General features: G+C 38.0%; 1 protein-coding gene across 3 annotated transcripts in view; it reads right to left on the reverse strand.

Moving 5' to 3' along the window:
• The window catches only part of ARMC3 (armadillo repeat containing 3), a 100,210-nt gene that overhangs the window by 54,373 nt on the left and 31,611 nt on the right, over positions 1 to 14,226 (reverse strand). For all 3 annotated transcript variants that reach the window (XR_015549342.1, XM_004425299.3, XM_087420751.1), the window contains exons 5-8: positions 12,438 to 12,506; positions 12,021 to 12,196; positions 9,401 to 9,595; positions 6,982 to 7,165 (exon numbers count right to left, since the gene is read on the reverse strand). Coding sequence is in view for 2 of the 3 variants with exons in the window: in XM_004425299.3 (XP_004425356.3) it covers positions 6,982 to 7,165; positions 9,401 to 9,595; positions 12,021 to 12,196; positions 12,438 to 12,506 (624 nt within the window). In the remaining variant the exon portion in view is untranslated. The remainder of the gene's footprint in view (positions 1 to 6,981; positions 7,166 to 9,400; positions 9,596 to 12,020; positions 12,197 to 12,437; positions 12,507 to 14,226) is intronic.

Here is a 14,226-nt window from a genome sequence, read left to right on the forward strand (position 1 = left end):
AAGTTAAACTACTCAGGGAGATTGAAAAGAGAACAAGACAGAAGATGGGAAGGAGGTTTAATATTGAAACGATAGGCAGAGGAGACGAAGCTGGTGAAGGTAAAGGGTTGGTCTGGAGATTAGGATAATAAGGAGGGGAGTGTTATAGAAATCAAGGGCTAGAAGAGTTTTAAGGAGGAGGGGGCCATCAACAGTGTGGAATGCACAGAGAGATCAAGCAAAGAAAAGATGGAAAACGTGTCTGTAGGATTTAGGAGCTGGGAGGTCAATGTCAAATTCTACAAGGACCGTTTAGGCAGAATGGTGGAGGCAGAAGTCAAATGCAGTAGGTTAAGGGATGGAGATAAGATGAAGAGATGGACTTACTTAAAATTGATTGGTCTTTCAAAGAGGTTGATTGTAAAGAAAAGGAGAAAAAGAGGATCCTGAGGCAGGGGCAAGAGAGGAAGAAACAAACTCCCATAAACTACCCGTGATCAGTGAACAACTATGGGATTTGCAGAATGCTCCAAACTTAGGTCAGCGTCTTCCTCTATAACCAGTGGGACGGGGAGGAAATAGCATGTTAGTGTTGTGACGCCACATTAGAGGGAAGCCTCATCATCATACAAAACTGGGCTAAACGATTCCCTTGCCATCTCAATTGATGGGGAATATAGGCAAAGAGCACCCTGTAAGCCTTGTCTATTCATTAATACCAGGCCTAGGCAGAGCACTCCTCATGAAATGGTGAACAAAACAATAAAAACCAAAATTATGGGGACCGGTCCGGTGGCACAGTGGTTAAGTTTGTGTGCTCCACTTTGGCAGCCTGGGGTTCGTGGGTTTGGATCCAGGACATGGACCTACGCACTGCTCATCAAGCCATGTTCTGGCAGCATCCCACATACAAAATAGAGGAAGATGGGCATAGGTATTCTTCAGCAAAAAGAGGAAGATTGGCAACAGATGTTAGCTCAGGGCCCATCTTCCTCACCAAAAAAATAAAAATTATGAAAGAATGTATAATAAGCATGGACAAAAGAGAACAGAGATGATCTAAAAATAATAAATATTCCCAGGGAAAAATATTAAGTGAAACAAAAATAATCAAAAGTATAATAAAAAATAGTGTTATGTTAGGGAAAATAAACAAAACATGATTCTGGAGATCAAAAGGCTTCACCATGTTATAAGCAGAGAGAGAGTCTCAGACACATTTTGGCAAAATTTTTGAACTCTTAGGATAAGGATTCTACCCAAATACAAAAAGAAAACATCTTATATACAAAAGAATGCAAATCCGGCTGTCCTTAGACTCAGACTCAACAAAAGCAACGTTTAGAGTGATTTGAGGAGAAAATGCAATGAGGAGAATTCCAAACCCAGCTAAACTGTCGTATATGCTTGAAGGCAACAAATATTCAGAGGTAAGGTCTTGAAAAATACACCACTTGCCTATCTCTGAATAAAAAAAATTTTTTTAACTGAAAAAATATACTCTTGTTAATTGAGAAATGAATCAAAACTAAAATCTTAAGAATGGGTACGGGGCCGGCCCGGTGGCATAGTGGTTAAGTTTGCCTGCTCGCTTCCACAGCCCGGGGTTCGCAGGTTTGGATCCCGGGTGTGGACCTATGCACCGCTCAGCAAGCCATGCTGTGGCAGTGTCCCACATACAAAACAGAGGAAGACTGTCAACAGATGTTAGCTCAGGGCTGATCTCTGTCACCAAAAAAAAAGAATGAATATGTTTTATTATGAGAAATTTACAATGTACACTGAAACAGATCCAGTATGTACATAATGCTAAACGGTAAATGTGGATGAAATTGAATGTAATGGCAAAGTGATTCTTTCTTTCTTTTTTTTTTTTGTGAGGAAGATTGGCCCTGAGCTAACATCCATGCCCGTCTTCCTCTATTTCATATAGGACGCCACCACAGCATGGCTTGACAAGCGGTGCATTGGTGCGTGCACGGGGTCCGAACCTGCGAACCCCGGGCTGCTGACGTGGATCGCGTGCGCTTAGCTACTACGCCACCGGGACGGCCCGCAAAGCGATTCTCAACAAAGACAGGTTTATGTAGATTTTAGAGAGGAGAATCCATAACCCCTATGAAATTTATAAACATTGGGAAGGGGAAGAGTTATGGAAGCAAAAATGCTATCTTAACTATAGTAACTTTATGTTTAAAATAACCATTTAAAAAAACTTTTTTAAATCTATATAACAAAAAGAAAGAAAGCAAGCAAAGGAGACAGCATAGAAAAATAAAACACAGAAAGCATTAACATGATGTCAGAAAGAAGGCCTAATCATTGTAAAAATAAATCTAACAGGGTTTCGTCGCCTTGCCTTTGGATCTAGTGGTAGTGAAGGTTTCACAATATTGCTCATCTGTGGGAACCTCATCACTTTGTTTGTTCCGCTAACTCTAACTATACTTCTGAAAGTTGTCCCTTCATCTGTCTCTTTATTTAAACCATCTGGAGTTTACAGAGCTGTTTTCTGCCAAGACCACGTTTGACGATACATGGCAATCTTAATATTAAATTAGAATTTGATAGATTTTTAAAAAATCAGTACTGGATATAAAACAATATCAAATACAGCAAGGTTAACTAAACTAAAACTACAAGAGAAAATCAACAGAAATAACATAGTGGGAAACTTTTAACATACTACTCTTCATCTGTGATAGATCAAAGTAGATAAAAAATAAATAAGGACAAAAAGAACTGTACAATATAATTTATAAAGTTGAACTAAAAGATAAATATCAAATTCTACATTCCACAGGAAATACATCTTTTTGTCTATTCATCAAATATTTATTCACTTATCTCATTCATTGTTTATCCTTATCTTCTAGAATAGTGCCTTGCATATAGAATGCATATAATAAATATTTGTTAAGTAGTAAGCAAAGAGTATACCTTTTCAAGATTTCATAGAACACTTGTACACATTAACTATATACAAGGCCTCAGTGAAAATGCATTATTATCCTTGAATCAAATTTTGCATTTTTTAAACTACAAGTCAGAAATATTAGAATTTAAAATGAAAGACTTTGAGCTCAGAGTCCTTACAGAAAAATCGGATCTGGGGTGCACTATAGGTCTTTACCTCAAAGGGTTGTACCAATAATGCTGCCATGGTCAAAAGGCTGACTAAAATATGAGATTCCTAAGACTGAAACTGAAAATATTCATAAAATAACTCATCTTTCTATCATATAAATAATGGTGCATGTTTTTAAAATGCTGTTCATAATACTTATCACCACACTTCAAGGAGGGTATCATGAACAAGAGAAAGTCCAGAAAAGGTAAGAGAATGATTACAGGATAGCCTGAGGATATGATGTATGGAGAGAGACTAAACAAGATAAGGATTCTTCAGTCTGGGAAAGTGATGGTTAAAGAGAATGTGAAAAAAATCACAAACGGCATAGATCAAATACATACAGATTTAGTCATTAGATTCTAAAATAAAGAGTGAGAAGACACAATTTGAAACTAGAATGTAGTCATTTTAGAACTAACATAAGGAGGTAGATTCATAAAACATTAAGTGCCAGATGGGACTTAAAGACTATCTGGTTGAATTTTTCTGTGTTACAAATAAAGAATGGATTTCAACAAATGGTACTGGGAAACCCACATGCAAAAGAAGGAAGTTGGATCCTTACCTTACACCATATACACAAAAACAACTCAAAATGGAACAAAGACCTAAACATAAGAGCTAAAGCTATAAAACTATTAGAAAAAAACATAAGGGAAAACTTCATGACTTTGGATTTGTTAATGATTTCTTGGATATGACACCCAAAGCACAGGCAACGAAAGAAAAAATAGATAAATTGGACCACATCAAAATTAAAAACTTCTGTACATCAAAGAACACAATCAACAGAGTGAAAAGGCAACTGACAGAATGGGAGAAAATATTTGCTAATCACATATCTGATAAGGAGTTAATATCCAGAATATAAAAAGAACTCCTACAACTCAACAACAACAAAATAAACAACCTAGTTAAAAAATGGGCAAAGGATTTGAATAAACATTTCTCCAAAGAAGATATACACATGGCCAATAAGCACATGAAAAAGAAGCTCAATATCACTAATCATTAGGGAAATGCAAATCAAAACACAATGAGATACCACCTCACACCAATTAGGATGGCTACTATCAAATAAACAGACAATAACAAGTGTTGATGAGAAAGTGGAGAAGTCAGAACCCTTGTGCCCTATTGATGGGAATATAAAATGACGTAGCCACTGTGGAAAACAGTATGGCAATTCCTCAAAATATTAAACATGGAATTACCATATCATCCAGCAATTCCACTTCTGGGTATATAACTCAAAAAATTGAAAGCAGGGACTCAAAGAAAGATTTGTACATCCATAGCAGCATTAGTCACAATAGCCAGAAGATAGAAGCAATCCAGGTGTCTAACAATGGATGAATGGATCAACAAAATGCAGTGTATACATACAATGGAATATTATTCAGCCTTAAAAAGGAAGGAAATTCTGACACATGCTACAACATGGATAAACCTTGAGGACATCATGCCAAGTGAATAAGTCAGTTACAAAAGGGCAAATATTGTATAATTCCACTTATATAAGAACTTAGAGTAGTCAAAATCATAGAGACAGAAAGAATAGTGGGTGCCAGGGACTGTAGGGAGGGGGAAGTGGGGACTTATTGTTTAATTGGTACAGAGTGTCAGTTTTGCAAGATGAAAAGAGTTCTGTGGATGAATGGTAGTGATGGTAGCACAACAATGTGACTTTACTGAATGCCACTGAACTGTACACTTAAAAATGGTTAAGATGGTAAATTTTATATTATGTGTATTTTACCACAATTTAAAAAAAAAGGAATAGAACTCATTTCCTTTCCTTCAATCAAAACCTGCTCCTCTTCTTGAGTTCCCCATTTCTGTGAGCAGCACCATTCTACTTCTAGCTGTCCAAGCCGGAAACCCACCCTTGTCCTTGACATCACTTCTTCCTCCCCAACCCATGTAGTCATTCAATAAACAATTATGGACTCCCCAGTGTGCCAAGCTGGTGCGCTGGTGGTTCTTCTCAAAAATGCCTCTGAGCCATCTCAACCACCATGCCTCTGTTTCAGGACATTCGCCTCTCACCTACATCACCGCAGCAATCCCCTTCCTGATCACTTTGTGTCCTTGCAGCAAGAGTGCTCTTTCTTTAAAAAGTGAAAATCCATAATGTTCCCTCTCCTCTCTAAGTCACTTCAATGGTTCTTTGTTGCCATCAAAATCCAGTCCAAAGTCCTTAACTTGGCTTACAATGTCCATTAGCATTTGCCTCCTCATTACTTCTACAGCCTTAACTCTCCATTTTCTGCTGCATTCTATTCACTAGCTGTTCTGAAAACTTTCAGTTCTGGAATTTACCACGTTCTGTCCCTCTCTGGCCTTTACACACGCTGTTTCTTCTCCTTAGAGCAATGCTGATCCTCCCCCTCCCACCAGGTCCTTCTTTGCCCAGCCAGTTTCTATTATTTACTCTAGGTCCTGGCTTTTAGATCACCTATTTCAGGAAGACTTGTCTGATCTAAGTCTGCATTAGGGGGCCCTCCTGGGGGACCCTGTCCTCCCATCATCAAGCGCCTTTAACACTGCATTGTGATCACGTTTACTTGCCCGTTCTGGGTTTACTGACTCAAAGTGGGGGCTCAATAAATCTTTAATAAATAGGTCCGGAGAGGCTGTAGTTTACTCAGAGTCACACACCAAGGTCACTGCCGTGGAACTACTAGTAGAACTAGAACACCAGGAGCTCTGCATCCAGTGCTCTTTCCGCTACTATGTCACATGATGGGTAATAAACTCATGAGTTTACTACCCCAAGAGGGGCTGGAACAATCTTTGAATGGCCCAGCCACACCAGACCAAGGAGAAGTGGAGATATACAAAAATTTTAGGTTTGACATTGTCCATATTTTCTCACGGCCCTCTCTTTGGGTCTCAAAGAGCTAAGAAGGCCTGGGATAGACAGAAAACAGAACTGACCGGATATGATAAGGTCTAAGTTCCATTGGACAGAATACTGAATCAATCAACTTTTGCCAATATTAAAATCCTTAATTTTACAGCCTGTCTTTAAATTTGGCATTTATAATGCAACTCACAAGGCCTCTCTATATTAGCAGTGTACTGGATAGTGGAATTCGGCTGACTGCATTAAAACTTTGCCTTGAAGAAATCCAGCATGGGTGGAAAAGGAAATGTTTCCCATAATATACACACAGACATATATACAGATGTGAGTATATATGTTTAGAATATAAATCACTTAAACTAGTCAAAGCTGTTGCCATTTATAAGAGAAGTGATGTGGAAGGGGGAAATAAAATCACATCTTTTATTAAATAAAATACTCCAAATATACATAAATTAAAACTATAATTTCATCTTCGGTGCTTGTGAGGTAATTAATCTCTCATATTTTACAGATTTATGTCAACGTAGCTTGCCACTGAAGTGAAAATTGTATTATGTATATAGTATGAGCATATTATTTTTCACAGCTATATAACATAGCACTGCTAGCCTCCAGCTGAAACTTGAAATTACTATATAGATATCACTCCAAATGCGGATTTATTGAAACAACATTTTCATGATCACAAACAATGCATAAATTCTGTATAATTCCAAAATCAAGAGAAATAAAAGCTTAAAATTTAATTTAAGAATGGATTGTTTAAAAAAGATAGGGGTATAATTAAAGCACGTTGAGGTTATCACATCCTTGACAACATAATCTCTATTTTAACTCATTGGCACTGAGATGAATTTTGGCCTTAAGTAGTAAGTGCAGCACTATTCTCAAATGGTCATTTAAAAGCAGACAAATACTCTAGTGTTTGTTAGTACCAATCAAAATTAAGAGTATAAAAGGAAATATGTATGCTTAGTTTATATAAAATGAGACATACGATCATAAGCTGCTTTAGTAATTGCTTTTGCTGCATTCTTCTGAATATCAGGAATTGTAGAGTTTTCTGCAAATGATAAGAGCTTCTTCAGACTCCCTGTCTGCTGAATCAGCACCATGGTATCCATATCTTCGAGGCAATTGGCTATCACCGAAAGTGCTTCTATGTGAAGGTCATTAAATTCCTAATAAGAAAAAAACATCACAACTCTAGAAAGTTCTACTAAAAGAAATTTATGCTTTCCACATTTTATAAGAGAGACTAAGGTCAGTCAGAACATAATGTAATTAATTTTGTCGTGACAGAGGCTCAAGCAAACAGTTCTGTTTATTAACATAACATCATTCTCTCTACTCATTTGCCCCATCTTTTCTCATTTCCCCTACTCCAAAACGTTTTATGTATAAAAAATAATTAATGGAAACTTCTGGTAATGGTATCCAAGTAAAGTTGCTCATATAACTTCCCACCAACAACTATTTTAAAAGCAGAAGAAAATATTTTTTCAAAAATCAGTCAGAAGCTGAAGGGAAGTATAAATCTTAAAATCTCCAACAGGTAGAGGGAAGTATTGTGAGTGTGTGGCTTTCTTGCCTGAGGAATCTCCTGAATCTCCATAGCAGTGGAAAACTGCAGCCTTACTTGAACAGCTAAAAATTTAAGGTGGAAATCCTTAAAATGAGAGAAACAGAAAGGATGCGCCACCATCATGGTATTCCACACAGCATTGCTTCTGATCAAGAAACTCACTTCACAGCAAAAGAAGTGCAGCAATGGGCCCATGCTCATGGAATTCACTGGCCTTCCCATGTTCCCCATCATCCTGAAGCAGCTGGCTTGATAGAATGGCCTTTTTAAGACTCCTGTCCAGTGCCAGCTAGGTGGCAATACCTTGCAGGGCTGAAGCAAGGTTCTCCAGAAGGCTGTATATGCTCTGAATCAGTGTCCAATACATGGTGCTGTTTCTCCCATAGCCAGGGTTCATGAGTCCAGGGATCAATGGGTAGAAATGGGAGTGGCATCACTCATTACCTCTTGTGACCCACTAGCAAAATTTTTGCTTCCTGTCTCCGCGACCTTATGCTCTGCTGGCCTAAAGGTCTTAGTTCCAAAGGGAGGAATGCTTCCACCAGGAGGCACAACAATGATTCCATTGAACTAAAAGTTAAGGCTGCCACCTACCCACTTTGGGCTCCTCATGCCTCTGAATCAACAGGCAAAGAAGAGAGTTACTGTGCTGACTAGGGTGATTGATCCAAACTACCAAGGGGAAAATGGATAGCTCCTCTACAATAGAGGTAAGGAAAAGTATGTCTGGAACAGAGGAGGTCCCTTAGGGCATCCTTAGTATTACCATGCCCTGTGATTAAGGTCAATGGACCACCACAACAACCCAACCCAGGCAGGACTACTTATGGCCCAGACCCTTCAGGAATGAAGGTTTGTGTCACCCCACCAGGCAAAGAACCAAGACGAGCTGAGGCACTTGCTGAGGACAAAGGGACTATGGAATGAGTATTGGAAGAAGGTAGATATAAATACCAACCATGTGACCAGTTACAGAAAAAAGGACTGTAATTGTCATGAGTATTTCTTCCTTATTTTGTTAGGAATGTGTGTGTGTGTGTGTGTGTATGAAATATCTTTATTTTCTTCCCTCTCTTACCCTCTTAGGTAACATAAGATGTATTGACTTTATAAAATAGTATTTAGTTAATTTATTTAAGTTACAGGATGTCAAGGAGAAAAGTAAACATCATGCAAGGACTTTGCATCCTCTTCTGGGGAAAGAGTCAGTGCATTTTTGGTTGTGCACAGGATAGTTGTATCACGTTAGGTGCAAGTAAGACCTTGTTATTGTTTTTATTTGGAGATGAAGTATGATTTAAGGAGATGTGTATGGTGCCAAATTGACAAGGGATGGACCTGTGACGGTTAATTTTTATGTTTTAACTTAGCTAGGCCATGGTATCCAGATATTTGGTCAAACCTTATTCTAGATGTTTTTGTGAAGGTATTTTTTGGGTGAAATTAATATTTTAATCAGTAGCCTTAGTAAAGCAGATTACCCTCTATAATGTGGGATAAATTACTCATTGCTTTACCCTAGAGAAAACTATGGCAGACAAAGTTTAAAAGACTAATTCTAGGCATTTCAGGAAATCTTGAAGAAGATCATAAACAAGAATTCAAAAATCTTAAATCTTCTAAACCAGAAGATTGAAACAATTGTTTTATAATGGCCGATTTAATCATGCTGATAAACTATGGAGCAATAAGCAAATTAGTCTATTATACTTAGTATCATACTTAAATATAATAAACGTTCATTTAAAAAAAATTCTACAATTTGTATTTTATAACAATATTTAAGAGAGATACACTTCCTCATAGAGAGTTGACTGAATGTTAGAAATACCTTAGTCTCTAGGATCTTAATAAGGTGGTCCACTCCTTGATTCTCTCTCAGCATTGCCCGGGATTCCTTGTCAAGTGTAATAACACCTAAGGTTTTGAGAGCCAACAACTGGATGACTGGATATTCTGACTTCAAGAGATCTAATATAGAAGGGATTGCATCTAGTTCTTGAAGCGTAGTTCGACACTGAAAATCCTGCCATGAAATACAAACGATCAAATAAGTAATTTTTAGAGCAAAATACAGTCTCAAGAAGGGACAAATTCTATTTTCTAACAAAGAATGTATAATTTTCCCATCTTTTATTCCAGATTCTCTTCCAAAACAACTCACAAAAATAAGCAAACCCTAAAATTGACAACACCAAAATATTCTTTTCATCTATGCAGACATTGTCAATAACAGGAAACAGACATGATCTATGATTTTTGCAGTATCTCTTGTTTCTTTATTATAGTATAGTAATAGGAATACAACAAATTCCTATTACTATAAACAGCATTACGATAAAATCTATGCATAATAAAATGCTTTTCACACTCTATATCCTGTTTCAAATAGTATTTGATAAAATGAAATGATGGCATCAATTCCTTATTATCTTCCTTCAGATGGATTGTTTATGAAATGCTTATACACACACAGTGCTGTTGGCAGGCTCTGTGCATGCAAATTTACATCAGGTTTAATTCAGACACATGACCTTTATTTAAGACATTTACAATATCAAGGGGTCATTAGGGTCTAGGCAAGTTGCTCTGCATCGCATGTCTGTAATTCTGTGTGTGTGTGTGCGGGGGAGGGGTTGGTTGGGGTGAACAATGAAAAAAACAAGTTAAAAAGCCATGAAAAGTCCCGAAACTCTGACTGCTAAATCATGACATTTTAAATCAAATCATGGTAAATGTAAAATAGTATTAAAGGTGGAAAAGATCCCACTTATAGCTTAGCCTTCCTCTATCCACCCTTCAAGTGACCTCTAATATTCAGCTTCCTTTGGACATAAAAATTGTAGGTTGCTGTTTGTCTACGGATTGAATTGTGTCCCCCCAAAATATATGTTGAAGTCCTAACCCTCAGTAACTCAAAATGTGATTTTATTTGGAAACAGGGTCATTGCAGATGTAATTAGTTAAGTTAAGGTCACAGTGGAATAGGGTGGGTATTTACGGTGTCCTTGTAAGATTGGTGTCTTTATAAGAAGAGGAGAGAGAGATGATAGAGGGAGAGATTGTGATGACGCAGCTGTGAACCAAAGAACGTCAGGGATCGACGGCCACCACCAGAAGCTCGGAGGAGGCAAGGAAGGGTTCTACCGGGAGTCACAGAGGGAGCATGGCCCTGCTGACACCTTGATTTCGACTTCCAGCCTCCAGAACCATGAGGGAATAAATTCCTGTTGTTTTAAGCCACGCAGTCTGTGGTACTTTGTTTCAGCAGTCCTAGGAAATTAATACACTGTTATTAACTAGTATTTCTGTTATGAAGAATAGTGGAGGTTAAGTCTTCATTTCCATTTGATAAAAAATATAGGGAAGTAGAGCTATGAGGAGTCTTGGGATGAAAAACACAAACATTTATAGGATTATTTAGGCCTATTGGATGAGGTGACGTAAGCAGAGAAGGGAAACAGAGCTGAGCGTCCTCTTGAGGATATCTCTTTTAGGGAGGAGGATTGAAGGTAAAACCAGTGAGTGTCCAGCCACGTGGCATTACATCCAAGGCCAGGAATGTATGCTTTTGCTGCCTTTTGGCATGAGCCCATTTGTCTCTCTTTTTGTATATAATTTGTCTAGATACTGTGCCTCTCAATGAACCCTCCCGTACCTATGCTTCACGATCTCTTCCTTTTACACTCTAATCCTGGCTATTTAAAATGGTGTTTTTGTATTTTCTGTTGATCTAAAGAATGTGCGTGAGAATTATTCAGGAGCCTGAGCAGGGAAGGAAGCAGAGAAGGCTGTCCCCAGTGTCAGGGAGCTGACCTGCTGTGGGTGTGAGGGTGTGTGCATTGGGTTGAAGGATGGGGGATGGGGATGCAGAGGACAGAATAGGTGGGGGAAGGGGAGGTAGGCTGTTTCTTTCCACAAGGGAAAACAGCACAGTGAGATAGCATCTTGCAATTGTGAACCATGAGTTCTGTTCAACATACTCAACTCACTAGGTTTTCAACAGTAAATAAGTCTAATCCAAAATCTTGGTACACTGAAGAGGGCATATTTTACATCCAGTGTGCTTAGATCACCAAGGTTATGTCAATAGGAAACTGCCCAGGTCAAACCTATTTCAACATGAGTATTAGATTTCCTGTATCAGAAGAAATACATTTTATCTAGTATAATGCCTCCTTAATTTATAAGCTGTTCTATTCTTTTAAAATTTAAATATGCTTTTAAAATGCCCTTTCATGAGAGACAATTACTTATAAAATGTGAAAACTGAAAGTTATCCGCACTAAACTTCTATTATTTTTTTCCCTGAATAATAACTACTAAATAGTACTGAGAAGAACTGGTTAATCAAAACCGGTGAGTTCTTAAAAGCTTTTTCCTTTGGTTAATGGGGAAATAAATTACATAATCAGTTTTTGTCAAAACACATTTTTAGAAATTACTCTTACCTGGACCAAGTTGTAAATGCACTCAATAGAATTCTTCTTCACGTCAGGGTCTGGGCTGCTCAGCAGTCTGATGAGTGGCTCTAATCCACCGTGTTCAAATATTTGCACTTTGCTGGTATACTCTGCAGACATGTTTGCTAGGCAAAGACTAGCAAACTCATGGATAACTACTTCTTCTGCATATCAAAAATAAATAACACAAGTATGTTAAATGCTTACTCAACCATTATTTTAAAACATGCTTTGAAAACCAAAGCTTCACGAATCTTACCTTGGTTGGAGCCCATCTTGGTTTGAGAGACTCTAGTGACAATTCACAACTGGTATTTCATAAACTATTTTCAATAAATAGTTTAATCAAATGTGAAAAATAAACCAGTCCCATTTTTTTGAAAGAGAGGTAAGATGCAAAATTACCTTCTGGAGCAAGTTGAGCAATAACAGAATTCATGACATCTAACTCTCTCAACAATTTTTTGACATCATCTACAAAAGAAGAAACAGAATATTAACATTTATTAAAGATAATAATAATAGCAATGTCTGTTGAATAGTCCCTCATAAGATAGGTTCAATTATTATTTAATTTTCCAGATAAGGAAATTGAGGTTCAAAATCACACAGCAAATTAGTGGTGGGGCCAGGTTTCATGCCCAGGTCTGTCTGACCCCAGGCAGAATCGAGCCCACACTCCTTGATCACTGAGCTATACTACCTTCCAAAACACTAGAAGAGATAACCATAGAAGTGCAAAATGTGCCTAGAACACCTATCAGTAAAGTTGAGTTACCGTGCCCTATACTTGTTTATCATATAGTAGCGTAAGGGAGCAAAATTTGCCACCCCAAAATGTGTCTATTCGGCATGAGGATTATTTTAGGCTGATTGTTTTTAAGAAACAAAAGACTCAGGAAGAGCTTTTACTTCCCCCTTAACTACCTAAAGGAATTTAGATAAAGGGCCTGTTCCAGGAAGAAGAGGTATCACCAGAGATATTTGCAAAGCATATGAGCTAGGTGTGGTAGACCCGGGGAAACTTAGCAGGGCCTGTTTGATCAAAGTCCTCTCTGTGTCCCATTGTCTCTGCATAGCATGGCAAACATTTGCTTATCAAATATTTGTTTTTTGCATCTTCCTGTAAATTGTTTTCCTCCCCTCTGAAGTCCCAGACTCCTACCCGCTTCTCCTTAGCTCTTGATGGTGAAGGGGAGGAGGACTCTCCTGTGTCCACTCTGGGTCCTTTCTGGCTGGGCTACAAATTAAATTCATTAAGAGATCGAATAGCAGGAGAAGAGCAAACAAAGCTTTATAACATGTCTACATGGGAGAGAGCAGAGAAACTGAGTAACTCGACAAATGGTGGAGGTTCACATCTTAAATAGCATATTCAGATAAAGACAAAGGAGGATGTTAGGGGTGGGGGGAGTCAGCTATGGGAGATTACCAGAAAAGCACAGTAAACAAGAGTAAGGTTATTATGCAGATTGAAGGCCTCATCTTCCACACTGATAAGTCTCTACAGGTGAGGTTATCCCCGCTTCTTCCTGGTACAGAGAGGGAGATACCTTTACAAGTGGAGATTTCCCTTACAAATGTAAATGTTTCTTACAAAGGGTAACTTCTACTTTTACTTGGTTTCCAGAGCTTTGATAAGAATGGGCTTAGCAAGGACCCTCCCAGTCTATCCATCCCCAGAGTTATCTATGGTCATGGCCTGTCCTAGGGACAGGCCTTCTATCTTAAATTCTTTTAGGCAGTTAGTGGAGGTGGGGGGGAGCGTCAAAGTTTCTTCCAGAGAAAATAATCAAGGTAAAGAGACATATTTTGAGGTGGCCAATTCTGATTCCCCACAATGGCATATAAGTTTCAATTGCCTGATTTCCAGTGGGCCTCATATTCTTATGTAGCCCCCATACATACGAAATTAAATTTGATTTTCTCCTGCAAATCTGTCTCATGTCAATTTAATTCTTAGACCAGTGAGAAGAACTTAGAAGGGAAGAGGAGAAATTTTTCCTCCCCTTCAGCAGTAATTTTTGTTTTGTTGGGAGGGCATTTTTAAATTTTTTTTTTTTAATTTTTTGTTTATTGCAGTAACATTGGTTTATAACATTGTAAAAATTTCAGGTGTACATCATTGTACTTCTATTTCTGCATAGATTACATCATGTTCACCACCAAAATACTAATTACAACCCATCACCAC

Source organism: Ceratotherium simum, chromosome 32 (assembly GCF_057802395.1).
Source record: "Ceratotherium simum simum isolate JZ-2026a chromosome 32, ASM5780239v1, whole genome shotgun sequence".
NCBI lineage: Eukaryota > Metazoa > Chordata > Mammalia > Perissodactyla > Rhinocerotidae > Ceratotherium > Ceratotherium simum.